The following is a 27,713-nucleotide window of genomic DNA, read 5'->3' as shown; positions in this document are numbered from 1 at the left end:
AAGCTGTTAAATACATGTATGGAGTAACATTACATTATTTCCCTTTTAAATGTAGTGAAGTATAAGTATAAAGTAGCATTAAATGGAAATACTCAAGTCGTGTACAAGTACCTCAAAATTGTACTTAATTATAGTACTTGAGTGAATGCACTTTGCTACTATCCATCACTGACTGAAACCTACATTTCCCTATGGAGTGATTTCCTCTTCAACACAGGGGCGTGCGCGTTCATATAGCAGAGTGCTTCCTCTTCCCGTGCTCGTGCCCGCCAGACAAGAACGATAGAAAATGGCGAGTCAGTGTAAAAGGCAGCAATGCACAATCGACAGGCGCGGCTTTCGGCAGGAACTTGACTCTTGGAAACATAAACTCATTCACTGTGTAGGTAAGGACAATGCCAGGTACATGGTGTACAATTTCACCGGTTGAATTTCGCCTCTGTGCGACCTTTATCGATGTAAATAACCATCTATTACCGGACTCACTCGGGGCATCTCCGAGCGACTTTTTGTCCTCAACTGTTTCCGTCTCACGGCAGCCAGCTTGAGTACTTGCATATATATATACACTGCTGTTTGTGACAATGTTGCACTACTTCTTGGGTTTCCTCACTGTTTTGCATTTTTAACCGAACTGTAGACTTGAGTTATCTAACGATTCTGGCGTTAGTTTGTTTAAAGGGCACCGTGCTTGTTTTAAAGGGAGTGTCTCTATGCGTTGCGTCGGCTAAAAGACCCCGTTTGCTGAGATGCGCGTTCCCGTGTAATGATACTGTAGTATTTTGGATGGGGGAGGGCGAGATATGCCCGTGGTTGATGTTTTCTGTTTGTTTTTCTAAAATAACCTCATGCATGCGTGCAATATTGTATTGAGGAAGTGGCAGAAACCTTGCTGCTGGGGGTCTTTTTATTTTTTGGTATTGTTACACTAACTTGAAGTAGCCCTTAAAACAAATAATTAAAAAGGCCTTGTTGACTTGAGGGTTTAAAGCTCTTTTATTATGCATATTTGTATGAGGGTGAGTTGAATCGAAACTATTTTTGAACAATTATAACAAAAGCAATTTCGTCAAATAGAAGGAGCTTGCAGAACAGGACCTGGGGGGTTGGACAGGAAGACTTTTAGCTATGCTTATTGCAGTGTCTGTCCACCTTTTTGGTCCAGAATACAGAGTAAAATTACATTTCCTCAACTAGTGCCACTTGCAGTTTGACAGTTTTGTCTTTTAGTGAAATGTTTTTGCTTTATGGTTAGATAGCAACACAATTTGGTAGCTTACAGAGACATTTTTTTCTCTGAGATGCATTCTAGGTGCAATCCCTTGATTTCACATTTAGTATTACATTCAATATCTTTAACTTTTGTTGTTTACAAACAATTGGTCTGCCTAAGCATTGCATTTGTTAGAAAAGTTATTGGTTTTTAACTGCTTTGCTTTCAGTAGTGTAAAACCATTTTACTTTGCTGCTGTAGGACATTAGACCTTTCTGTTGTTAATTCATGTTTTTTTGTAACACTCGATTATTAAAAGAACCTGTTCCTCCTTAAACAATAAGAATGTATCTGTGATAAGTTTGAGGACTAACTATCAGCAGATAAAATCAGTGGACTTACATTAGTGGTGTTACAGTAGGACTTGAAGAAGATGGAGAGGCCATTTTTAAATCCATGCCTTGCCAACCTCCTTATTCTGAGTAGGTAACATAGCAACAGCCAATGTGGACACTCGGCACCATCACACACAGATTGATCACACAAATGAGGAGAGAGTTGCTCGGTGACCCAAATGTTCAAATCAAATCAGTTACTAGTTTTTGTCTGGTTGAAACAAAGTTGATCTTCACTTTTATCTTTCTCATAGGGTAATGTGAATCAAATCATTTCCTGTGTTAACTCATTAAGAAATGCATCATTAAGAAACCATTTCCATATGATGCCTGCTGTTGGCTAAATAGGAAAAAAAACTTGCAAACTTAAATTATGAAACAAATCTATACACATGAATCTGTCTGTCCATGTTTTGAATAAGGTCTCTATGATTTTTTTTATGCAACGTATATTTAATTTAAATGCATGCATTTCATGGTTTTGGGCAGAATATGAAACTGAATTTAAAATGAACACATGCATCATCAAATGTATTTAAAACCTAGAACACCACTTCTGGCACTGCTGATCTCAAAATGTCACATTTAATCACTCTCACTTCATTGGGCTGCTCTATGAATAGGTCTCATTGAATTGTTCAATGTATGTACAAGGCGTGTAGTATGTGTGTGCACAAATTCATGCATGTTAAACATGTTCAGCTCTTAGTTTATTTAGGAAAGGAAGAAGCTGATTTCATAACCAGAAAGAGCAGCAGAACAATTGACACGAACCAGTTGACGCTGCCAACCGTGTGTGACTTTCAGCCATATGGTCCAGTTCAACAAACATTATGTCACGGATTATGTAAGATGTGAAAGGCACAATCAAAACATTGCAGCATTATTTGGTGTAATAGCAGGGCTATACATGCACAGCTGATCGTTATAATATACATATTATTCTAAGAGCTTACTTTCAATGACTAGGCTAACAATTTAGACCCATCAAGAAGAAACTTATTCCAGTTAAAGTCTACAATACTAGGTGGGCTGTGTGGAATAATCTCATTATTACAACGAATTGGAGGAAGAATAATAGTTTCTGACTAGTCACTACCCCCAGACCCAGGGCAGTCCAGTCAGTCAGTACCCCTTTATGATTGACAAATGTCCCTTGTGTTTGGGCTATTATTGTAAAGCTGCAGAGTACATGACAACAGCATCAGTCTGCTCTCGGCAGAATGGCATGTTCTGTCCATGACAACAAGGACATACTTTTGTTTGGCTTTTTGGTGGAGAGGGCTGCACGCCACCACCACCCTGCCGATGCTGAAATGGACATTTTGTCTTTGTGTATTTAATGTGAGCAGTCGAACTAAGACAAGGGCAATTGTCCCATAGAACAGCAGCAACAATTGTCTCTGTATGTTTGCCTCTACATGTGTTCATGGTCCACCAGCCCCCAGATGAAAACTGTGTGTGTGGATTTGGGAACATTTGCTAACATCTGAAAATCCCAGGAATGCCAGTTATTCATGCTTACATTGGACATGTGAGTGAGATTAAGGTGCTCAAATAAATGACAAGCAAATATTGACATCAGGCAGATTGTCTTGTTTATTATTTAAACTTTAGCATGGCCCATTTCCTCCTCCAGCATGTCCCCTCTGATGGGCTTTTGGCCTACATTTTCCTTTAAAAAAAGCCGGCTGAGGTTTGTTGACATTTTGCAAACATAACCACCAGCTTTAATGGATTCATATGGAATGCACTTTCTTTAATTGTGTGTTTCTCTGTGCGTGTACTTCAGCATACATGTGTGTGCATGCATCTTTTTCTTTATATTTGCCTAAAATCATGGCCGTATCATATTTGTTATTCAAATTTATGCTTTGCGCAGCATTACACCATTTGACTGTCAGTTTGCATCATATCATGTTAAGTATTCATGCAGAGGTTTTTTCTTTGCTGTAGATGTTGCCCAAAGCTGCCACCTCATTGCTGTAAAGCCTGCTCCAAACTACTGCATGCTTCTCCCAATGAACACATTGTGTAGCCAAATGACATTTTAAGCACTTTTTGCTCACGCCCATGTAATGTGTAAGCATGTTTTTTGACCCACAGTGAGTTCCCTTTTTGTATATAGCTTAGTAAGCAACAGTAAATGCATTTGAGACGGTTATGCATTAGAAGTGGTCTCTGTGATGAGCTGCCGTCGGATGAAAATAGTCATGTTGTTTACCTCGACTAATTTGTGCAACTTCGTCATCTCTGCACTCATCCTCAGCCCCCAGCCCCTTCTAACATCTTCATAACAGCACTGCTCAGGGATATCGGTGACCCTCCTCATACAAAATTCCACTCTTAAGCATCACATACAGAACATTGGTTGGATTTTTAAAACATGATGCAGGTTTTTAAAAGATAAAATAATGTATGGCTGATAAATCCCTTTGTATTCCAAAGGCTGGAGCCAAAGGTGCCAGATATAGCGACGTTTATTTTGGCTGCATACTGATTCAAGCTTAGGGAAGCTCCCGTTTGCAAGCTTGTGGTCACTCCTTCAGAGATAGCGTTTGTACAGTAGTTACAGTGGGGGATGGGCTGAGTGGGGGTTGATGCAGCACTGTACACCCTCAGCACTAGAGCGGCAGAGGGAAGGGTGGGTCATCCACTGGAAAGATCACTGCAGTCTCAAGATGAGGCTAAATGTAAGCATTTTATTAACATTTGGGTTTTTTGTGATGCATACATTTAAGCATAATTAAGTTCAGAATTAAAATGTGGGCGATTGCTTGCAGAAATAATGGATGTAAAAGGAATTCATATGGAAGTCCTTGATACTTATAATATGTACACATAACCTTTCCTGCCACCCAGGTTGTGGTTCGTCAGAAACAGTTGTGGTTCGTCAGAGGAAAACATTTGACCGGATTTATACATGTTTGGCATAATTGTGAGTGGACAGGTGCCATAGCGATAGCAAAACCCATTATCGCTTGTAGCCAGGTTGTGGAAGTAAAGGTCCATCCATTTTGTCTATACACATTAATACATAGCTTTTTAGTTTTAGGTTTTTCAAAGGCTCACAGGACATGACATTTCCGTAGCTGCTTCCTTTTTGTTTTGAATTAATTTGGGTATACATTACATTACATTACATGTCACTTGTTAGACGCTTTTATCCAAAGCGACTTACATACTCAATACTGTGGACAATCCCCACAGGAGCAATTTGGGGTGAAGTGTCTTGCCCAGGGACACAACGACATGCTGACTGCAGTGGGGTTTGAACCTGTGACCCCCTGATCCGAACACCAACGCACAACCCACTGCACCATACGCCTCAACCACCATGGTGTAGTGAATTGCTCGGATAAAACTGAGTAAAATGTGGGACTCTGGATGAAGTCTTAACAACTGCCGAGGAGGTTAATGCGCAGAATTGTATAACTTACGAACAAAGATTTCTCAAAAATGGCTTAAACTATTAAGACACTTGTAAGCAAGGACCGCAAAACATTGTCGCTAAGTTATCTGAAGGAATCCTCTGTGCAATCGAGCAACATCATGGACGTTTGTCAAAGAAATACATGTCCACGTCAAATAGGCCTGTTCACTGTCGTGCACTTCCACTGCAGAAATGACAAGGGGGTTCTTCAGAGATTTTATGCATATGCTGAATATTGACCTTTTGGCCACACCACCAACCCACATGGAGCTAGCAATAAGCAGTAAAGAGGGGTTTTAGCACTCATTATGTTCAATTCACAGTGATGTACAGCATAGGTTAGGATTTAGGAAGGTTAAGCTGATCGTAGATCTGTGGGATTAATCTTTCAAAGTGCTAGCAGAGAGGGTGTCGTACACTCCTAATCATTCCTCTCTTCATTTTTTCTGATTGGCTGGAGATGTAGGTCAGAAGAAGGCTTAAAGGTCCTGTCAGTAGGATTTAGTGGCATCTAGCGGTACGATTGCAACCAACTCAATACCCCTCTGCTCACTCCTGTTCCCAGCGTACGATTGCAACCAACTCAATACCCCTCTGCTCACTCCTGTTCCCAGCGTACGATTGCAACCAACTCAATACCCCTCTGCTCACTCCTGTTCCCAGCGTACGATAGCAACCAACTCAATACCCCTCTGCTCACTCCTGTTCCCAGCGTACGATTGCAACCAACCCTATCCTCTCCTGTTCCCAGCGTACGATTGCAACCAACTCAATACCCCTCTGCTCACTCCTGTTCCCAGCGTACGATAGCAACCAACTCAATACCCCTCTGCTCACTCCTGTTCCCAGCGTACGATAGCAACCAACTCAATACCCCTCTGCTCACTCCTGTTCCCAGCGTACGATAGCAACCAACTCAATACCCCTCTGCTCACTCCTGTTCCCAGCGTACGATAGCAACCAACTCAATACCCCTCTGCTCACTCCTGTTCCCAGCGTACAATTGCAACCAACTCAATACCCCTCTGCTCACTCCTGTTCCCAGCGTACGATTGCAACCAACTCAATACCCCTCTCCTGCTCACTTCCTGTTCCCAGCGTACAATTGCAACCAACTCAATACCCCTCTGCTCACTCCTGTTCCCAGCGTACGATTGCAACCAACTCAATACCCCTCTGCTCACTCCTGTTCCCAGCGTACGATAGCAACCAACTCAATACCCCTCTGCTCACTCCTGTTCCCAGCGTACGATTGCAACCAACTCAATACCCTCTGCTCACTCCTGTTCCCAGCGTACGATAGCAACCAACTCAATACCCCTCTGCTCACTCCTGTTCCCAGCGTACGATTGCAACCAACTCAATACCCCTCTGCTCACTCCTGTTCCCAGCGTACGATAGCAACCAACTCAATACCCCTCTGCTCACTCCTGTTCCCAGCGTACGATTGCAACCAACTCAATACCCCTCTGCTCACTCCTGTTCCCAGCATACGATAGCAACCAACTCAATACCCCTCTGCTCACTCCTGTTCCCAGCATACGATAGCAACCAACTCAATACCCCTCTGCTCACTCCTGTTCCCAGCATACGATAGCAACCAACTCAATACCCCTCTGCTCACTCCTGTTCCCAGCGTACGATAGCAACCAACTCAATACCCCTCTGCTCACTCCTGTTCCCAGCATACAATTGCAACCAACTCAATACCCCTCTGCTCACTCCTGTTCCCAGCGTACGATAGCAACCAACTCAATACCCCTCTGCTCACTCCTGTTCCCAGCGTACGATAGCAACCAACTCAATACCCCTCTGCTCACTCCTGTTCCCAGCGTACGATAGCAACCAACTCAATACCCCTCTGCTCACTCCTGTTCCCAGCGTACGATTGCAACCAACTAAATACCCCTCTGCTCACTCCTGTTCCCAGCGTACGATCGCAAGAACCTACGATAGCATTTAGGCTATGCGAAATGTTAAAGACGTGTTAGAGCCATTATTTGATCCATTGTGGGCTACTGTAGAAACACGGTAAACTCGCTGAGGAGGATGCGCCCTTAGTCAACGTGAAGTTCACATTCTGTCCAGACAAAAACACAACGCTTTTTAATTTAGTGTGACTCGAGTATTATATTCCATTTCTACCAATAGGTTCTCCTTAAGTTACACACCATGACATATTTTTGAATGGAAACGTATATATTTAAAAACCCTTCTGAACACTTGCTACCCAAATTAAATCATGAAGTTATACAAAAACTTTTTTTCTTTTTGGGGCAGAAAAACCAAAACCAAATTTTAAGCAATATAAGTTAGTCTAAAAATCAGATGACTTTCTTTCTCTGTCGACATGTTTCCTGTTTGAAAAGCTTGGTTGAAAGCTAGCCTCTTGCAGAGATGTCATTTACCTTTTAACCAAGCCCTCCGCAGAGAAATGAAAGTAGGTATCTCTAGATTCTGAGGAGAGAGCATTTTCTCTTCAGTCAAAATATGCTTCATTACATATCATAGATGTCTCAGTAATGGCCATTAGTCCGGGGAGAGTAATGGTAAAAATAAACAGCATTTCTCTATGATTAAAACATTTAACTGCGCGTATCTGTTAATACTGAATTTGAGATATCGTCGTCATATGATGGTTAACTTTTGACTTCGCTATACGATTAGTAATAATAGCAAGTATGTGATTTTAAATGTATCATTTCAAATGGACCAATAGTAAACGTACAGTAAATGATGCCAGTGATGTTTAAATTTTTTTTCTTATTATCATTTCTATTCCTTGGTTGAAAATAAACTTTTATATTAAGTACTAAATTGTAGACAAAAGTGGCTCTTCTCATCTCCTGAACAGAGATGTTTTCATTTCAGCAAACACACTTGCTATGTTAATACATTTTTCATTTCAGCATACCTAAATTTAAGCTTTGCCTTCACTCGACTATAAATTGCCTGGAGGAAAGCCACATTATTCATTTAGAGTAAATAAATAAACAAGGCAACAAGGGTTGGAAATAACAAAATGGTCTTGAATCATCCTTTTCCTCGTATAGAGAAAAATGATTAACAATAATGAGTAACGTTCTCCTAAAAAACGTAATATGCTGTATATAAGGCCTACGATAAAAAAAAAAAAAATGAACTAACAATTCTAGATTCCTACCTCCCCCATTTTTGCAGTGGATGAGATGACTTCTGTTAGCCTCATTAACCTGATATCGCTCGTATGTCATTTTCATTAATCCTCAATATGTTTTATTATAATTAGGTCTAAAGCCCGATGGCAAATACTACCGGTCTTCTTTTTGCTTTTTTCTCATTATCACTTTATACCTTTGCTTATTATTGTATCTGGCTTCTGATAACCATACACCAAACCAGATATATGTTGTGAGAGCTCAATGGTGGCCTAATTTCTTCTTAAGTTAATTAGTTGGTGAATGTTCCTTTTTACACAGGAAATATAGCGGAAAAGTTGACCATTCTCAGTTATTTTTTACATCCGAAAGTGCGTTACATATGGCAACTGTAGTAAAGTGCAGGGCACTCAATACAGTGATGGTGCAGTGTTTCTATCCCTTTATTGTGCATTTTAACTGTAGCCATTATTCTGTTTTTATACTCATTTATTTTGTAGAGCTTGCCATACATGCTATAAATATTTTAAGTTGCTTGATTTGTTTTTTTGTGAAGGGGTTCTTTTTATGATTCAATTAGGTCACATAGTATGATGTGCACTATCTGCCAGTCTGAATGCATGTTAACGTTGCCTCAAAGTCATGGTTTACACTATGACACATTAAAAATGCCCTAAACTGAATTCCTAAAGAGTATTTTGATGTCATGCCGCTTCTCTGTCAAACGAAAGTGGATGACCTACTTTTCTCCCCCTGCCTTTGAAATATTTCAGAAAATAGGATTGGATAGCTTCAGCTGAAGTCCTGTGCACTAACCCAGAAACAGACTCATGCAGCTATAGGCAAGGCAGAGTTTCACCAACCCCCCCCACACTCCCCTCTTTATGTTTGGCTGTTGAAAAGTGGGTGGGAATTTGTAGGGAGGCAGAGCGAGGGCATTTTAACAGATGACAGCTTTTATTGAATCCACTGTGAGTTTTGGAAGAGGGTTGACGGTAAGGACTGTTAATTTTCTCACTAGTTTTTCTGTGAAGACGTACTGTAAATAGGCCTTCAGTACTATGTTAGTGTGTTAGATACACATTTGGGTAATTTTGTGATGTTTTCTTTTTAAATATAAGTCTAAATTCTTAAATAATGTTAAATTCTACAAATGCAAATATGTTTTTAATTTCCTCTTTCTTTTTTACAGCCATTTGTTTGGCTTTTTTGTGTCAGAATGGTTTGATTCATTCTACTTCTGTGTTTCGGTGCCTACATCATTTGATGTAGCACTCTGACTCATTTAAAATCCAGTTCAGTAGACAGATGTTACCCCTGACCTCTTTAGCGCTTGATTTAATGCATATAGTGGTTTTGGATTTGTTACATTGACCCCGCGGCAATAAGCAGACATTGCATATTGTGTTAATGCACTGTTGAACCAAGTCCTATGCAGCATAACACATTACATCTTTGAAACAGCTGGGACTGTAGGACACCACCATCTCATCAGTAATGCATCCAAGATTTTCTGTAGCCTGTTTATGTGATAACGGATGTTTTGCTAGCTCTTTTGAAGTTGCTTAACTGCATTTAGTGAAATGTGAAGATTTGGTTTTGGCAGGATTCCCAATCTGCAACATTGTATAAGATACTTTAACACTATCATATGGCGCTCTTCTCTTTAATATTACAGCAAGCAGTCACTCCCAACTCTGTAGGTGCTTTAGTTGCTTGGCAACAGGAGGATGAAGTGCATGTATTTACTGTTGAAGTAAAAACCTGGGGTGAAAGCTGATAATGTGTGTTTTTTAAAAGAAGCAGGGGATTGCTTACAGGGGTTGTCAAGAAGAAATGGAAAGGCAAAGACAGCCTGGGTGAATGCACTAGATATTATCACGTGAAGTGTCAGTGATGTACAGTAGACCATGCTCCATTTTCTTTTCTTCCTTGACTACAACAAATTAATTTGGGCCCTTGGGTGAATGAGGCTGCCCTAAAGAGTGATTCATTTTGTTCTGCTGTTTTGAGCACAAAGCCTCAATTAGGAGTCTATCTTAACAAACACTACGTCCAAATGTATAGCATTTTTGACTGCATATTTATTGTATTTCATATTTTTCCTCAGGGTTTGAGAGCATTCTCGAAGGTCTATTTACTCCAGGGCTGAAAGAGGACCTACAATTATTTAAAGGTAAGTGCATGAATGAGATTTTTTGGTTAAATCTGAAACTGTCATCATGACTGCTGCATTGTACCATGTGGTACCTCTCTACATTCACTCTAGCAGACTGCAGAAGAGAAGACGCCTTGTATTCCCACAGGGTTGCTGTTTAGGATGGCGTGGGGCTAGTGTAAAAGTCCACAGTGTACTACAGACATTTTTAAAATGCATGATGCTAGTGAGACAATAGTGGCCATTAATTTGGTTTTGATTAAAGTTTCACTGAGGCGATTGTCAAAGTCTAAGTAGACCTTCTACAATAGCAATGGGGAGAATACGGCTGCTTATGTTAAAATGTATCGCTCTACTTTTGATTCACTCAGTCTCACCGAAACAAATCAAAAACCCTTTATTTCCTGGCCCATGCATTTCTTTCATTCATACATTTCTGTCTTGTTATTGAGTCGTCATCTGAAGAATAATGCATACTGATTGTTGGAGACTGTAGGTTTCAAACAAAACCATTGTTATGATGCAACCCAACTATTTAACATTCAAAGATTCTAAGGCTTTATTTTCCTATGCACAATAGCTATAGTGTAGTTGGTGGCAATACCAATCTTCCCATTCCCAGGCTCCTACAACAGGGCATCATTCAATATGCTTAATAAATATATAGATGTTAATATAAAAAGAAAATAGGGTTCTGTTGAAACCAACAAACATAAGATTCAGTCTGATTATGAACCCCCTTTTAAACATATTCATTCTGGTAGGAGGGAGCAGAGGTGGTTTGGATGTATATTTGCTGTGACAATGTGGCATTGGCTACACGTAAGCAGTGACCGCAGCCTGACCGTCCTATGATGGGCGGTTATTAAATGTCAAAATGTTTGTTGCTGCACCTTTTATTAAAAGCTCTTACTATAACCGTGGGCCAAATCTTCCTCTAGTGTCCTCCATGTTGAGGCACCTTGAGTTTTAGGTTGTCTGATAATACACATTGTTTAGAAAAACTAAAAACCATAGATTTGTTACACAGTTGTATTTCATTGCTTGTCATCTGTTCTGTGCCCTCAGACCTTGAGCCGACAGCAGTGTCTGACTGGTCATTCGATGAAAATTGTTTATTCTGCTGTTTGAGACGAGACAATGTAAAGGTAAGATTTCATGTTTTCTCTATTTCTTTCCTTACATTTTGATGGTGTCTTTCAGGATTTCTGAAGTTGTAGGAGGAAATACTAAAAGCAGAAGACGGATGGATGTTAGGAAAGCATTTGAAGTGCCCATGCTCTCTCATACTTTACTGTTTACTAGCAGAATGAGTTGTCGTCAAATTACATAAAGAGAGCAATATCAGTCTGAACTGAGTAAACCGAATAAAACAACATTCCCATGTATTGGTCAGTGTCCTGTTTAGGTCTGAAGACCATTGACTAAAAGTGTTCTCATTTGACAGGAACACTTAATTGGCTTAACCAACGAGGGGATTGAAGACACACCGAAACCTCTCCTGGCTAAAGATCAGAACACAATCAGCCGACTAGAGAAACAAGCCGAGGAATTTCTCCATGCAGTCCTTGGCAGAAAAGGTGAGTCTTAGTGCAACAGTACTTGAATGTTATGACACTAAAATGCTTATTAACAGGGAACCTGAAATCACTTTGTAAGCTTTTATTGTAAATTATAAATGTAAATGTTCTACCCTATTGCTACAGATCCAATAGTGAATGTTCACTAAAGGTACTTGACAGTTTTTAACCCCATGTGTATTTCCTTTCAGATGTGCCAAATTTCTCGGACCCAAATATTCCTGTAGTGGCTCGAGAGATCCTTCAGAGAATGATGCGACAGTTTGCTGCCGAATATACCTCAAAGAACATCTCCTCTCAGGACAGTGGCTCTGATTCCCAGCCTTGCTCTGACCAAAGCCTGCCGACCCCCTCCTTGATCTCAGGGGCTTCTCCTCCTGCCAGCCCCGCTGCCACCGTGGCTGGGCCCGCACACAACCAGAACCCCGTCCTCATCAAGCTCCTCATGGCTGACCAGGAGGCTCCTCTGGACCTCACCATCAAGAGGCCCCCGTCTCTGCCTACTGAACAAGGTAGTGTGAACACTTCTGCAACAGGGCAGCTATTCATGCCTGAGCTAGGGCCCTGGTGGTTGGCCAGGCTGAACTTAACATTGAGTTTGTTTCCCTTCCTTTTTTTTCTTTTTTACAGATGGGGTTCTTGACCTATCTGTCAAAAAGAACCGCTACAGCAGCGGCAGCCTGTCTGACCGTAGCCCCTGCCTTTCTCCAGCCACTTCCACACTCAAAGGGTAAGATATCTTTTTTATTTAGTCTTCATTCCTTAAGCCGTGATGATTTCAAAGATATGTTACATTGTAGTTTAGGTGAGTCACAAAATGAATTTGGAATGAGGGGTTAGAGTTAGTGGCATGAATTCATTTGCATTAGCTCAGTCCTGACATCTCAGAGGCTTGAAGAAAATGAACAGCAACACACAGGGTTGTGCTAACAGAAGTGTTTTTGCTACAAATAAACATGAGATAAGGGTTTTTCTAACTGCAAGAGAGGGACATTCTTTGTGTGCTTCTGCTGCTGGATTCTAAATGTAAACCTTACTCCAGTGCGTCCTTGTGGATGCAGTTGTTTCATGCTGCTATTCAAAATAAATGACTTGCAGACATAAGTTTAATGTAGCCACCTGGTCCTGATTTTTGTGTGACCTGTCACTGGTATGGCCAGCTAGGGAATAATGGGTAGCATCTTGGTAATTTGCGAGCTACCTCGGCTTAAAAGGATTTTGTTAGCTCTGCCTTGTTGTGGTTCATTATTGTCTGGCAAGGAACTGGCTGGCCTGATTATAATGATTTACGACAGGACTCACAGTCTTGAAACTCCTTTTGTCAAAAATTCTCATTGAGGACTGAAGCCCTGCACAAATGCAGCGGATATAACTATACATATTTATTTTAGCCCAATCCTCAGAGACGCTCTATGTTGTAGCAGAAGTAGAGGTGTTTAAATAAATAATGTCATATTTGCACATCCTGTTCTTCTCCCGAGGAATAATTGAATTAAGTTGTTATATTCTCAAACAGTAAGCATTGTTATTATGCTGCGAACACAGGTAGTTTTCCTATAATACGGGCAATAAGTACATAAACATGACACGATGGCTGTATTTCAAATTTAAATGGAATTGGCTGTAGCCGTGTAATTTAATTCTTAATTAAATTAAACATTTGAGACAATACCTTTATCCAAATAGAATTTATTTTGTTTTGTTTCTGTTTCTGTTTTCCCCTTTAGCAAAGCCCCTTGATATTTGTTATATCCATCTGGACTTAAATGTACCGATAATTACATATATATTTATTAAACACTAGAGGCTTTGCATGCTCCTCAATTAATGCTTTGAGAGCTGATATAATCAAAAAGTGATGATCAGTCTAAAGGTATAAAGCTGGCTCTGATTTTTCTATTATGTTTGAAATTGAAAATATATATATATTTGATTAATTCATAAAAAAAAAATTGCAATTGCATTATTTGTATCTTTTTGTGACCATACTTCAGTTGGGTTTTGACTCTCGATACACAAAACCCTCTGCTGGCTTACTCTTTTATTTCTGCGCTTGTTCAGTGGTAACGTCACACAAAATGTCCAGAGCTTTGCATCAGTCATTTTGTATGACATTGTTAGTGTGCCGTGCTCAACAGCTACGTGCCAAGCTGCCTTACTGGAATAACAAGCATTGCCTCCTTCTGGCTATGCTTTTTCAGCCAAGACTCCAATAAATGCCTTTTCTTTGCTTTTGTTTTGATGTTTCTTTGCCCTTTCTCTTCTTTTTCGTTCTTATCTATTATGTTGATGCAAAAGTTGTAAACAATCATCACAGCAATTAAATAAAAAATGGTCAAACTTGACACTTTTTTTGTTCTTAAAAGTCACACTCAACTACGCAGTCAGGTATTTTAAAACAGTGATGTTACCAAAGCAAGGTCATATAATAAAGGAGTGGCCAACATCCTCCCCTCCCCAACCCATCCTCCTTTAGAAAAGAGAGATCAGGCACTGTGCAAGCTCTGCTTACACCCAATTTCCTTCCATCCAATCAGGCCTTCCTTGAGAGCAGACGGGCAAGTCGGGCTGTTTATGAAGAGCCTACAGGATGGGAGGAGGAGGGAGAATGTCGGCCACTCCAACCGTTATAAGCCTTCCTCAGCTCTTGCATACTCGCTGCACATCAAAGAGGAGCCCGATCTGGAGAGCGACCCTGAGTCACCTCTCGGCAACGGCTCCAGACCTTCTGACCTTTTCAAAAATGGATCTTCTTCCTGGAGTTCTAAAAGTCATTTTGGGGCCCTCCTCAAACTCAAAACCAACAGCGAGGCTAGTGAGCACCTTAAAGACATACCCAGGTTGTTGGAGGCGGCTGGACTTTTGACAAAGTCACTTGCCTATGACAAAAGAAACCTCCAGGAGGCCTGTAGGGACCACAGCCTCGCTCTTTCTCATTCATCACCTTTTGACCTCAAGATCCCCCAGGTGCGAGTTTTGAACTCAGCAACAGACTCGTCTTGGGATTCCCTTTCCACCGAGTATTCGAGATCAGCTTATGAGAACGGTCTGGGAAAGGCACTTCGTTCCATACTACCCAGACAGATCCAGAAAAAGGGCAGTGGGGGTTTTAGTAGCTCAGGTTCAGAAAAGGACTATTGGCCTTATGACACTGACCGCAAATCCTTGCAGGGAAGCTACCCTCAGGAATCAGAGTCAGATCTAGGTAACAAGCAGCCGAGGAAGAAGCGTGGGCGATACCGACAGTACAACACCGACCTGCTGGAAGAGGCTATCGATATGGTGATGGGTGGGAAAATGAGTGTGTCCAAAGCCCAAACCATCTATGGCATTCCACACAGCACCCTGGAATACAAAGTTAAAGAGCGACTGGGGACCTTGAAACATCCACCCAAAAAGAAACTGAAGCTGTTAAAGATAGAGGAGCATGGTGTTTCACGGTCCCCAGAGAGGATCCAACTCTCCCAGCAAATTGTCTCTGACAAAAGGGAGAGTGTATCTGACGAGAACGGAGAGGATTTCCATGATGGAAGCCTCTCATCAAATGAGTGATATAACTTTAATGTACCAATAATGATGTACTTTTTAACCCTGCAGAGGTTGCATTTGCCAGACAGTGGTAGTAGTTGACTTGTTTTCCCACAAACCTTAGTGGTTTACAGTAACATTGAAATCTTATACCTATATTTATTATTCATCTATTTAATTCTTCACCTACCTTTTTGGTCAGTTAAAAAAAAAAAATGCTATGGCCATCTATTTTACACACTCAAAGTGTCTCCTTGCCTAGAAGGCATACTTGCTAATTATAATTAACAATATTGTTAGTAAATGTATTTATTTTTTGGTTATGTTTTTAAATGAGTCATTCCTGGCTCTAACATGTATTTAAACATGTTAGAGCCATATTGAATATTTGTTAAGGAAGTGGCGCCCCTTGGTGTCTTCTCTCAGTACTGTTCAGAGCACTTGTTCTTATGTTCAAAATGAACATATAGTTTATCCTACAGAGTATGTAGGTCATTATGGATGACAGCGAAGGTCTCTGTCACTGTTTTGCAAATGCACTTCTATCACTAAAATTGACACTGGAGATGTAAGTAAATTATATTCAGAGTCTGTATTTATTCCAAACACTATATACAACAAATTTATTTATTATTCTAGTCTGTTGCAATAGCATGATGTGTTGTCCAGAATTTTCACTTTCCTTATGAATCCAAGTCAAGCACGACACATCTTTGCCACCTAACTTTTATCCCTATGTGTTGCTGTCCTTTTATGAATGGTATTTTTTTCATTGCCTTCACTGCACTCAGGATAAATGCAGTTTGGGAAGCAATACTTGTCAGTCAAAGAAAATATCTCTCGGATAGTAGATCACTGTATACACATAAATATACCTCAGCTAGAGATAAGCTTAACTGAAGCATTGCCTCATGTTAGTCACCTCTAAAGGGGTTGATGACCAAATCCCCCTTTTTTGAGGTAACATTTCAGGATGTCTTACTGACAAGTATGCGTGTTCTACTCTCAGATAACTTCACAACCTACCTTAACTAGTTTTCAGTAGCATTTCAGTGCCAGTGTAAGCCTTCAGAGCATCACAGTTCTTTGTGAATCAGGGCTTGTCTTTTTCAGATTTCAGGTATTATCTCTGGGAATGTCTTTCTCCACAGGAGAAGGGCAGAATGGTTCCTTTTTTATTTATGATGTATAAACAATTATACATATACAGCACATATGTACACATCTCGCTCGCACTCGGCACATGATAAATAATTCTCCTCGGGTCAATTAATAACATGCATCAGGTTTGTGGGGATGATACTCTGTTTTAGTGACCTGATTATTCACAGTCAAAATAGCGCACTAGCTGAACACTTGTTATCAGTTCACTTTTAACTCTCTAAAATACAATAATGTATATGTTTAAAAAGGTTTACGTCATGTTAACAAGTATGTTAGAGTCAAAATCTAGGAGCAGTTATGTCATTTCAGAAGCTCTTAGCTCATAAAGTCATTATTTTATAAAAAACATAACTTTTATCCATCAATATTAGCAACTGGAGTCAAACACACTGACTGACTGACTGTGCTAGCTTGCTAACATTTGCTAGCTAGAAAAGTTAGCAAACATGTTAGCTGCTGTCATGCCTCTACCCAGTACCCACATCCCCCTATTGCTGAAGTTACCATGGCAAACATTCAATGAAAATAAATCTCTTCATCTTGAACCAGGTGAGAGTGCGGGTTAACACTCATTCCACCACTTCCTTGAGAGTATTTCTGTGTTGTATCATGGTAATGGTACAACACGTTAAGGAAACCTTTTAAAAGCCCTTTTCATTGAATGTTTGCCCGGTATCTTTGCTCTATCAGGACGCCTCATTGTGCATTACCACTTATACCTCAGGACATTCCAGAATATGGGATCATGGCCCAATATTCTTTCTATCAGGTCGATGCACAGCTCGAGAAAATCTTGGTCTTTTGTTTTTCCTCCAGCATTATAAATGTTGCTTGGATGAAAATGGATGTTTTGATCAAATAAATGATTATTTCACCTCAAGCATTTAACTCCTAACATAACATAAACTTTAACATGTAAACATTTTGAAGTGAGAGTTGGTTCAGCAGTAACATAGTTCAGGGACTCGCACACTTGTATGTTAATCGCAATGTAACAATGGAATAACTTTGTTAGATGGTACACCTTCTAACTTCTTTAATGTCCTCCGTGACTTTCTCCTAATGCAGGCTTTATTACTTTATTTGAAATTGGGTTGCATCTCCTCTCACGTTTAGTTTAAACTTTTTGATACATTTAACAAATCAACCGCTCTTAATTGCATATATTTTTTTACATACTCACAAAATGTCATGATCACTTTGTCTTGGTTAAAAAATGAGTAGCCACTCCAAGTACACTTGTAAGATTAATACCATTTAGGTAAAATCTACTCGCTGTTTCGCTTTCATTAACTGTATTTTTTAGCATTGACAATCATCCAGCATGACTCAAAAGCCACACTTATTTTCTCATTCCGAGTATTAAACGCATGCTTAATGGATTTGTTAAAGGCATACATGCGTTTTGGGTTCATTGACGGGTAACAAAATAAAAAGTTTGCTCCTTTATTGTCTATTGTAGCAAATCTAATGGCCGACTACCTCATCTGGAAATCCCATATCACAGTCTACTGTTCTCATAGCTGTTTTATGTAGCAATTTCTCATGTACACAACACAGTTTATTGTAAAATCTTTGAGTGAAGGCGAATAGTTTACAGAAAAAGCTTTCAAAAAGTTATATAGGACGGTAGAATATCTGTCGAATTCAACCGTATGTAAATATTTCAATGTATCCTTGTAGTTAATTGCCTCCTCATATATTTAATATTTACGTTGTCTTAATCCTTTTTCCTTTTTGGGGTCCGGGTTTTGTTCGCACAGTTGTGACTTAGGGAAACCTTTTTATTTCCATAGTGCGGGAAGAGTTTACATCCCCTTGCATTTCTACACAAACTGATCTGTGGCGTTATTTTGTTAATGCAGTATTTATTAATCAATATTTATGAACTAATGATTTTATCACCACTTAAGTAACCATGAATGTAAATGGCTTTAATCAAACAAAAGGTTGTCCACTGAAGTGTTAATAGACATAGGAAGATAATGCTTAAAATATATATTTAACTGTCTTGCATAATAAATGCAAAGGGATAGCATTTAAGATTGTCCCGCTTTATTGTGTTGGGAAACTTTTGCTTGGTAAATATATTTGAGGACTGAAGGTCCAGAGCAGAGAATATCCCTGTATTTAAAAAGAAAATGTACATATTTATGTTTGATTTAACATTAACATTGTACAGGAATGACACTGGGTATATTTTGCATGATTGGACTAAATCATTTGTGTCAGTGGGAAGTTAGTTGTATATGGTGACGGTTTATCTTTGGGGGTGATTTATTGAAAATACTGGAGTGTTGGTGTGTTTACTGTCAAGTCAACCATGTATCAAGTAGATAAACTGTGAAAGTTAAATATCCAGAAACCTGTTCAAATCTGGTTAATGGCTCACTGGACCTGTGGTAAAATATAGTTGTGCTTAACTGCCAGATAATTTATGGACATTGTTGATGAGTTAACACCTCCATGTTTGTGTGCTTGAAATATTGTTGAAAAGAGTTATGTTTGCTTCTGCTTGTTTAGTTATTTTAATCCTCTGGAAGAACAAGGCATGTACTTTGTGTCAGTTCCCTACTTTATTGCAAAGTAAAACAGAGAGCGAAACTCTCAGGGATGAAACACTTACCACAAGTTATTCAGGTACTCCACTTTACTCCTTAGAAGCTTGCATGCAGGATTTAAAGAGGGCTTAGCAAAACATTGGTCAGGTTCCAGCAAATGTTATTTTTTTAAATCTCTTAATTATTTTTCAAAAATGTACATTTGAGATATTTGGCATGCCATACAGCTTTGTGTTTGGATCCCAACAAATCTCAGTGCATCTTTCTCCGTGTTATTGTTTTTCATACTTGTTACACAATGAATGTCAATATAACCTACCTGTAGGTGCGATGTTGACCAATGGCTATTTAGTTCAACTTTTTCTTTCAAGTTTAGTGCCTCAAACAGCACATCGAATTAAAAAAAGACTTAATGTAACATGCAGACATTCTGAAGATATTTACAGAAAGTCCTAAGATATTTCTCAGATATTGCATTGCAGCATTTACACCTCCCTCTTCAAAGGGTGTATTGTTTCATTTGCGAATTGGAGCTGAAATCCATATTTATTTTTAAATCACTGTCCTTTTTGTTTCTTTATGCATCTAGTCGAACATACTGACAATACTCCAATAATATTAATAATCTAAATTTCACTTTGCCACTTATGCTTTATAGCTGAAGTGTCATACTAGGTATCGGCTACATAGCAAGCTTTACACTAGATATACCACCATCTCCTCTATAGCTTAAGGGTGATATGTGAAACGCTATAGGTTTCAGCTTTACTTAGTCAAAGAATAAATATTCTTAGTATGTTATTAGGCAATGCAAAATGTATTATTGTATAGAAATAGTTTGCAAGTATTTGTTTGGAGCATAAGATATCAGACAATGCTCAACAGAGCTTTTGATGACCACATATTCATCTTGCAGCACCTCTCTCTCAGCGGCACACGCTGTGGGCTAAGCTATGTCTCCTTTTCATTACTCAGCAAAGCCTTGTGACATGTCACCTCAGGAATCCAGATGTGGTTTCATTTATCTGTCTATTGTTCTTGTTGAAAGACCACTGTATCTTTAGAAGGACTTGTTTTTTTGTTTTTTATTTTTACAAAGAAAATAACCTTTTCAGAATTATAAATATATTTTTGGCATAATGTAATGATATAGATGCTCCAAAGGTCGCGATGATTTTGTAATAGACCTACCTCACTGAAAAAAATGTTAGCCACAAATATAAAACATGCTCCCCCCAGTTGACTGATAACATTAGATTTGCATCAACACAAACGAAACCTCCCAGGTATTAGAAATAATAACTTAGCTTTGTTTTGTCATGCTTGATTTTTCTTTTACTAGTTAATTTGTCTTAAGTTGTTAAGCACTTATATATAATTGTCACCCTTTGCACTAGTTATTAAATACATGAAAAATTGACAAAAAATATCTACTCTATATTTCCCCCCAATGTATTTGCTCTTTCAAGTGATAAACATGTGTTTGACCTTTTAATCAAAGTGGGCCACCGTTACTAAATGTGTTGTGCATGTGTAAGATGTTCTTGATGTATACTGTAACAAAAGGCACCACTGTGCAAAGAAAAAAAAAAATGTAATAGCTGTAACAATGTAATTGGTCATGTTCACTGGATGAAAGGCTCACTTTTAAAATCACCTATTCTTCTAATAAATATGCAATGATAAACATTGTGTACTATTTGTGAATTATTTGGAACAAACATTAAGCTCCAACTTTTGCCCAGTAAACTGGTCAAAACAGATTCAAAGGAACATTTCTCTGCATAAGTGTAATAATCACAAACCAATCAATAGTATAAAACCAATAATGCTTCTTCTTCGTGTGCAATAACATATGTATTTTTTTTTTCCCTCAGGGAGTCTCAAGACTTTCCTATTGCAAAGGCAACAGACCTGCAGTCGACCTCCACGCTGGAACGCTTCATGGCCAAACTCTGTACTCAACATCAGAGACAGATAGTAGATGCTATAGGTTTTCTACAGACTGAGGTCAAAGCACTGGCGTCTTCCAATACACAGAACGTTTCTAACTCTCCCTCTGGGATCCAGGGAAGTGCTTGTTCCACTTCAAAATCCAATGAACTCACTCCAAAGAAGTCATGCCCTGAGCTTAAGTTTCCCAGTGAATCCACTCCCAAGTCAGAAGTCCAGGATATGTCCTATTCTATCCCAAGCATCCATGCAATTGGGAAAGTTCCAAACAATGCTGTGTTGCTGAAAACATCAACTGGCCCTGCTTTGGATCTTCGCACCCCTGGGTCAGGGAGCAACCAAGCTTTGGTCACTCCCACTGCAAATCCATTGGATTCAGAAAACAACCGCCATGGTGATCATGCTCCTCTTAAGATGAAAATCATGGCCAGCAATGTTGCTGCCGGTAAAAAGTTGTCATGCGTGCTCAACGCCTCTCTTTCATCTCAATCTGACACATTGGAGGACAGACAGGGTAACTCAAATTCATCTAACAGAACAGAGAGTGCTAGACTCAGCTCCTCTATGAAAAGACACACTCAAACAAGTCATGCACATCATGTTAGGCAGAGAGATAGTCTTGGGCATGCCAAAGATAAACAAGCAAACTTGTTTTCACTCCACATGAGCATTCCTTCCGACTCTCCGCGGACTGCCAGGAAGACCGTCAGGTCGTCCTCTGATCATGGGATTAGGGACTCAACTTGTAAAGCATTGACTGACCCTGATCTTGGCCTCTGTGACATTGTTTTTATTGACAAACCAATAACGGAATGTTTTAAGGAACAGCGGCGTGGCATGCTTCCTCGCCGCAATGCCAGGAAAAGCACCAGAGGACATTTGTATTCAGATGAAATCTGGGAGTTGAAAACTGTCCGTACATTGGCGGGGAGGGGCAACTGTCCCAATCCAATGCCAGATATGATCACCTTGGTCACCCCAAAACAAATGCTTTCAAAGCCTGAAGGTGTACCATATGTAGATATGCCTTTTGCTGGAGCAGGTAGAGAGACAATGAGTCAGCAAATGTCCAGAGAAGTGTCCAATGAGAGTGTGATACCAGGAACAGGAGATATGGTGGAGGTAGCAGCCAGTGAAGAAGACGTAATAGTAGAACATAGTCAGACAGATAGGTGTCAGAGCAAAGAGCAGTTGGTCCCTTCCTCTCTGATGAGGTCCCCAAAAGAAAACATAGAAATGAATATGAACACAGATGTAGAAATGGACACAAGTGCAGATTCAGTGGAGACAACAGGAATTGAAAAACTTGTTTCTCAGGCTCCATTTGAAGCAGAACCTTTTAACGAGCATGAGCCTCAAGAGGACATGCATGAAAGTCCTGAGCAAATAGCCACCGAAACAGTAGTGGGGCCATTAGAGGATAATATCACAAATGAAGATGAGCCCCAACTTTCATTAGATGGACTGCACAACAGTGAGCCCGTTCTCAAGCAGATTAGTGCCCCATCACCAGTGGCTCAAGTTGAGGAAGAAATAAACGAAAATAAAGGGGAAGAAATACAAGATGAGAAAAGTCAGGATCTTCAACCGGAGACAGAGAAACACAATGACAACTTCAACGTGATAGAAAAGTCCAACATCACTGATTTGGCAGCGGAGCCAGTAGACAAGGAGCTAGAAATGAATACATCTGAAGCAACTGACTGTGTAGTGCCTTTAGAGACTGAAGGTGATAATGACGAAGACGTGTCCACAAAGTCACTTGACGCGCTCTCGAAGGAATTGCCCCCTTGGCGTAGAAAAAAGGGTACTGCAGCATCACCGTCAAAGCTGATAAGAGAAGCAGACGCTGTGGTCGTGGGTTTTGTCAATGGTAGACCCATATCGGCCTCTGATAGAAGTCTGCGGCGTAGATCAAATAACGCCACATCTCCTACTAAAACCCCAGTTAAAACTAGTCAGAATGTCGACATCAAGACTTTGGTTGATTCAGCTGTTGAAAACAAACATTCAGAGGAGCATCTAGCTGAAACAGACATAGCTGTGAAATCTATTGATACTACTCCTGAGATTCAGAAAGATAAGGAACCGTCTTCTGCCCCACCATCGAGTCCAACATCTACATTTCCCCCCAAGACCAAATTAACCCGGAAACAAAAAAGAGATAAGGATGGTTTGTCTGTACTGTCCGAGCAGCGACAACTTAGATCGAAAGGAACTCCAGTTTCACCGCCCGAATCTAAGGCTGCCATTTCATCTCCGAAACCTACTGCTACCCATGCTCTTCCATCTACAGAGACCCTTCCCTGCCTACCCCTCCCTTCTTCGCTTCCTGTTACTTCTCCTCCTCCAATCGAGTCATCTTCCCCTGAACAGTCCAAAAAGAACACAGTCCCAGTCCCAGAGACACTGGCGGAAGATAACATTGATAACACAGTCCCAGTCCCAGAGACACTGGCGGAAGATAACATTGATAACACAGTCCCAGTCCCAGAGACACTGGCGGAAGATAACATTGATAACACAGTCCCAGTCCCAGAGACACTGGCGGAAGATAACATTGATAACTCACAGCAAGAAGAGACAACCCCTGAAGAAATACAAAACATCATAGAAGAAAATACATCGCAGGCCAACGAGAAACCACCGTCTACAAATGCTGTAGTAGAAAGCAGTGAGAATGAGAAACAGCCACTTGTGGTATCAAGTCCATTAAAAATTGAAAGCCCTGTAACGACTGAAATGCCAACACAGATTACGCCAATAACAAGTAAGCGGGTTCTCCGAAAGGAGGCACAAGCAAGTGATGTTGCTTTGCCGCAGAAGTCAAATGTAGAACCTTTAGGAGACAAGTCTGCAAGTGGAGATGAGAGCAGTTCAGACAAACCGGCAAGAATGCCATTACGGAGTGAGAGTAAGATTGAGATGCCTCCAACTATTACTCATTCATCACCAGTTGATAACAAGAAATTGGCTTTGAGATCACAGAGATTAGCTGTACCCTCTACCAGTGCTACTGTAGCTGGAAGACAGACTGACCTAGCTTCCCCTATTAGAATAATCCCAGAAAAAGCAACCAAAGCTCAGATGAAGCCTCTTTCAGTGGCTGTTGTGCCTGAGTTTCCTCAAAGCTCTGCCCTTCCTATCAATACACCAAGATCTCAGCCCCCAAAACAAACAAACAGATTCCTTGAAAATTTGAATGGTGAAGAAAACCAACACCTAATAACAAATCTGAACATTAAGTATGATAAAATGCAAAAAGGCTGGGTGCAATTGGACAAAGAGGGTCAGCCGGCAACAAAGTACAAAAACAAATCAGACAGGCAGGCAGCCATATGGAAAAGTAAGCGCAGGGCGCGGAAATCAAAGTCTTCAGATCACCAGAAATACTCGCCTTTCCAAATGCTCTTCGTGAAAGGTTTTAATCTCTCCAGTATCTGTCACTGGTACCTCGAAACAACAGAAACAAAGTCCCTCGTCATTGTCAAGAAGGTAAATACACGTCTTCCGTCAGAAACTCAGCTGTGCTTCCACAGTGCTAGTTCTTCAGGGGCCTCTCAGGGAATATTTCCAAGCCTACAGGCCGAGCGCTTGAAGAAACATTTGAAGAAGTTTGCCATCGCCTCTCCTGTAAAGAGCAACCCCAAGAGTCAGAAACTTATTGCTAGAGCCCTGGAGGCAAATGCAGTCAAAGTGAAAGAGAGAGGAGAACTGCCCAGTTCTACTCAGACTGCCAAAGCCTGTGCCCAGGGTGAATCCCAGAAAGCCTCTGGTAAATCAAAGAATCCAGCTAGCGCAAGGATCCTGAAGAAATACTCTAATATCAGAGAGAAGATGCAGGTTCAGCAAACCAATGTTAGACTCAAAGAGGCCTCAAAAACCTTAAAAAACAACAATATGAAAAAACTGGACACTAAAAAGTCGGCCGCCAAGTCAAATGTGAAACCATCTACGAAGGCACAAAGATCAGCCCTACCTGTCGGGAAAAAAATGAAAGCATCTGCTGCAAAGATGGAACGAAGGAAAACATTGGCTGGTAGAAAAACTACAAAGCCTCCTGTTCAACAGAGGGCGGTCAAGGCTCAGGGCAGCAGCAGAGCTTCAAGAGATGCAACTAAAAAAGTCAAAATGCCAAAGAGATCTTCTCAACGACTAGGGTCTCCTAAAGTATCTGGACATAACCCGGGCGACAAATCGAAAAGCAAGGCCGACAATAAAAAGCAAACTGAAGCAGAGAGAGTCGATGTTGAAAAAGCACCTCTAAATAAAGTGAGTCCTAGCAAAACGCTCGCAAAGGAAACGTCACAAAGTACTGTCGCTGTAATCAAAGGAGCCGAGAAGGCTGATGAAACGCCACGGCCAAGTGTGGACGGCAAGGCTCCGACCTCACCTGACCAGGTACTAACAAGGTCCCAGAGGAAAATGGAGGTAGCAGTCCCCTTGAGTGGGGGCCCTAGTCAAGCTGCAAAGAAGGCCGCAAAGTCCATGAAAACACAAAATGCATCTTCTAAAGCAGTCAAGAAATCAGAGAGACCCATGCTGATGAGAAGAGGGGCGAAAGGAAGGCAGACGGCTGTGTTGCCACGCAGTGTGACAAAATCCGCAACCAAGAGAGCTCGGGAGCCTTTAAAGACGCCCGCAAAACGCACCAGGACATCGCTCTCTAAATGAAAGTGCACCTGCAGAGAAGGACAATCTTTAGTAAGGGGATTCTGAAATATATATATATATGTTCTACTCTCATGACACCCCTTCACAGGACACCTTGTTCAGTTGGCAAATATGTGAAGAAGGAAGACATTTTGAAAGTAATTTAGGCTTTTGTAAAGTGTGAAAAAACAAATGTGATATTTGCTGAGTGTTTGCTCTGAGTTTAAGGCTACACACAAGTCCTACATGAGGTGTCATAGATGAAGTTTCTGTTCCAGCTACCCAAGACAAGGCTACAGATAACATTATAACACCTTATTTTAAAAGTTGGGATAAACATCAAACATCTGATGCCGATATCGAAGTGACATTTACGTTCACTCAGCGCCCTGTTTCGTTACTTTTCTTTTGCCATTTTGTAAATAGTTATTGTTTTAGATGATAGCATACACTGCATTGAGTGCTTGCTATGAGAAGGGAGGTCATGTTTTGTATAAGATTTTACTGACGGTAAGTAGGCAGTTAGTTTCTCCAGCTTGTCTTCTAAACACAACATTGTGAATATGTGACTGTTGTGACCCGGTGCCTTATTTATAAAGTGTAAACAAATCGAATCTGTTGCTAAATGTGAAAACTCCTGTCCTTTTAGCTATACAAACGTTCAATTCATGGAGAGGCTGTCTGCATTAACTAGCTTCAGAGTGTGTAAAGAGGTTAGGTTTCACAGTTTATGCCGCGTGTGTCATCTCTACATTCTTATGTTGGGCATTAAGGTTTATTTTTATATGACTATTTTTGTCCCAGAGCATTAACTTAATATCGTTCTTACTTTAGGTGTTAGATGTTAAAGCAAATAAGAGTCTCAATTGTTAAACAGACAGACGTGCTCTGTATGTGTCATGAAAAACATTTGTTATGTTTGCGGTGGTTTTTCATCCCTATCGACCATTGCACCCTTTGTTATCTACTCAACATCCCATTAAGTATTTGACCTGCTTCTGCATGTGTTAGGTCTTGGTAATGTGCAGACAGCAACTCTTGCATTATAGCTATTGACTTCCTAGAGCTCAAACCCATACCTATCTTTATACCCTTGAACTTCGAAAAATACTAACCTCATTCAAGACTTTGTATGCACAATTAAAAGTCAAAATGCTGTACTGAAAAATCTGAGATGACTTTGGGATACTGGCCTATGTACTTTGGCAACGATGTTTCCTAACAAAGGCCTACAAATGTATATTTGGTTGGTAAATATGAATGACGTTATGGCCTATTTAGCATTAATGGCACACTATAGGGTGATTCATTCCTTCCCTGATTTTACAAGTTTGGATATGACATATTTGGCTAGTCTTAGTCACACTTCTGAGCTGTTTATCCAATGTATGTATGTTGCAGTTTTATGTTTTATTATTGTCAGGCAGATGTTCTCATCATGTGAAGTTTCTTAACTTCTACAGTAGTACATTTCATTAGTGTATTGTCATTTTTAGCACAGTGTTATTTTTTATGTTCATTTCTCTTAGAAGGTAAATTGTCTGTAAATGCAAACACATGTTTTTATTGTTATTTAACTCCTTGTCAGCTAATCTATAACAGCCCACCAAATATCGGACTTGAACATGTTTATTCTTTACAGTTGCTATTTAAAGATTTTGATTTTGTATATTAGAAAGAAATGACTGCTTTATTTGTGGTAATCCCAAGAAAGATACATCTTTATGTTAAGAATTTTGTATTTTTGCTGGAGTTGATATAAAGATGTTGGAATTTTATCTTGGTTTTTTGGCTCAAGTGTTTTAAATGTTATTTAACCAAACTTGAATGAAGTGAAGAAAGTGGCAAAGTGAAAACTTTAGTGCTCCATTTGCTTGAAATAAACTAGGTTGTTATTAAGAGTCTTATAGCTGTTCTGAAAGACAACTGTCTCACCCC

At 40.1% G+C, this 27,713-nt stretch overlaps 1 protein-coding gene across 5 annotated transcripts; it reads left to right on the top strand.

Annotated features, from left to right (window-relative positions):
* Window positions 1-270: 270 nt before the first annotated feature.
* Window positions 271-27,553, top strand: wu:fc17b08 (ligand-dependent corepressor). Of its 5 annotated transcripts, none has more exons than XM_034152537.1 (8): window positions 271-386; window positions 10,289-10,354; window positions 11,405-11,484; window positions 11,784-11,916; window positions 12,108-12,428; window positions 12,547-12,646; window positions 21,047-23,541; window positions 23,587-27,553. In XM_034152537.1, the coding sequence occupies exons 1-8, from the start codon at window positions 290-292 to the stop codon at window positions 25,794-25,796; spliced, it is 5,502 nt and encodes a 1,833-aa protein (XP_034008428.1). In that variant the 5' UTR covers window positions 271-289; the 3' UTR covers window positions 25,797-27,553. The 5 variants fall into 5 exon arrangements, with proteins under 5 accessions (XP_034008428.1, XP_034008429.1, XP_034008427.1 ...); XM_034152538.1 differs by having other exon boundaries at window positions 21,047-23,591; window positions 23,682-27,553; XM_034152536.1 differs by having other exon boundaries at window positions 21,047-23,636; window positions 23,682-27,553.
* The last annotated feature ends 160 nt before the right edge of the window (window positions 27,554-27,713 follow it).

The sequence above is a fragment of the Trematomus bernacchii genome, unplaced genomic scaffold, assembly GCF_902827165.1.
Source record: "Trematomus bernacchii unplaced genomic scaffold, fTreBer1.1, whole genome shotgun sequence".
Classification (NCBI taxonomy): domain Eukaryota; kingdom Metazoa; phylum Chordata; class Actinopteri; order Perciformes; family Nototheniidae; genus Trematomus; species Trematomus bernacchii.
The sequence above is the reverse complement of the archived record's forward strand: the minus strand, read 5'-3'. Positions and strand labels throughout refer to the sequence as shown.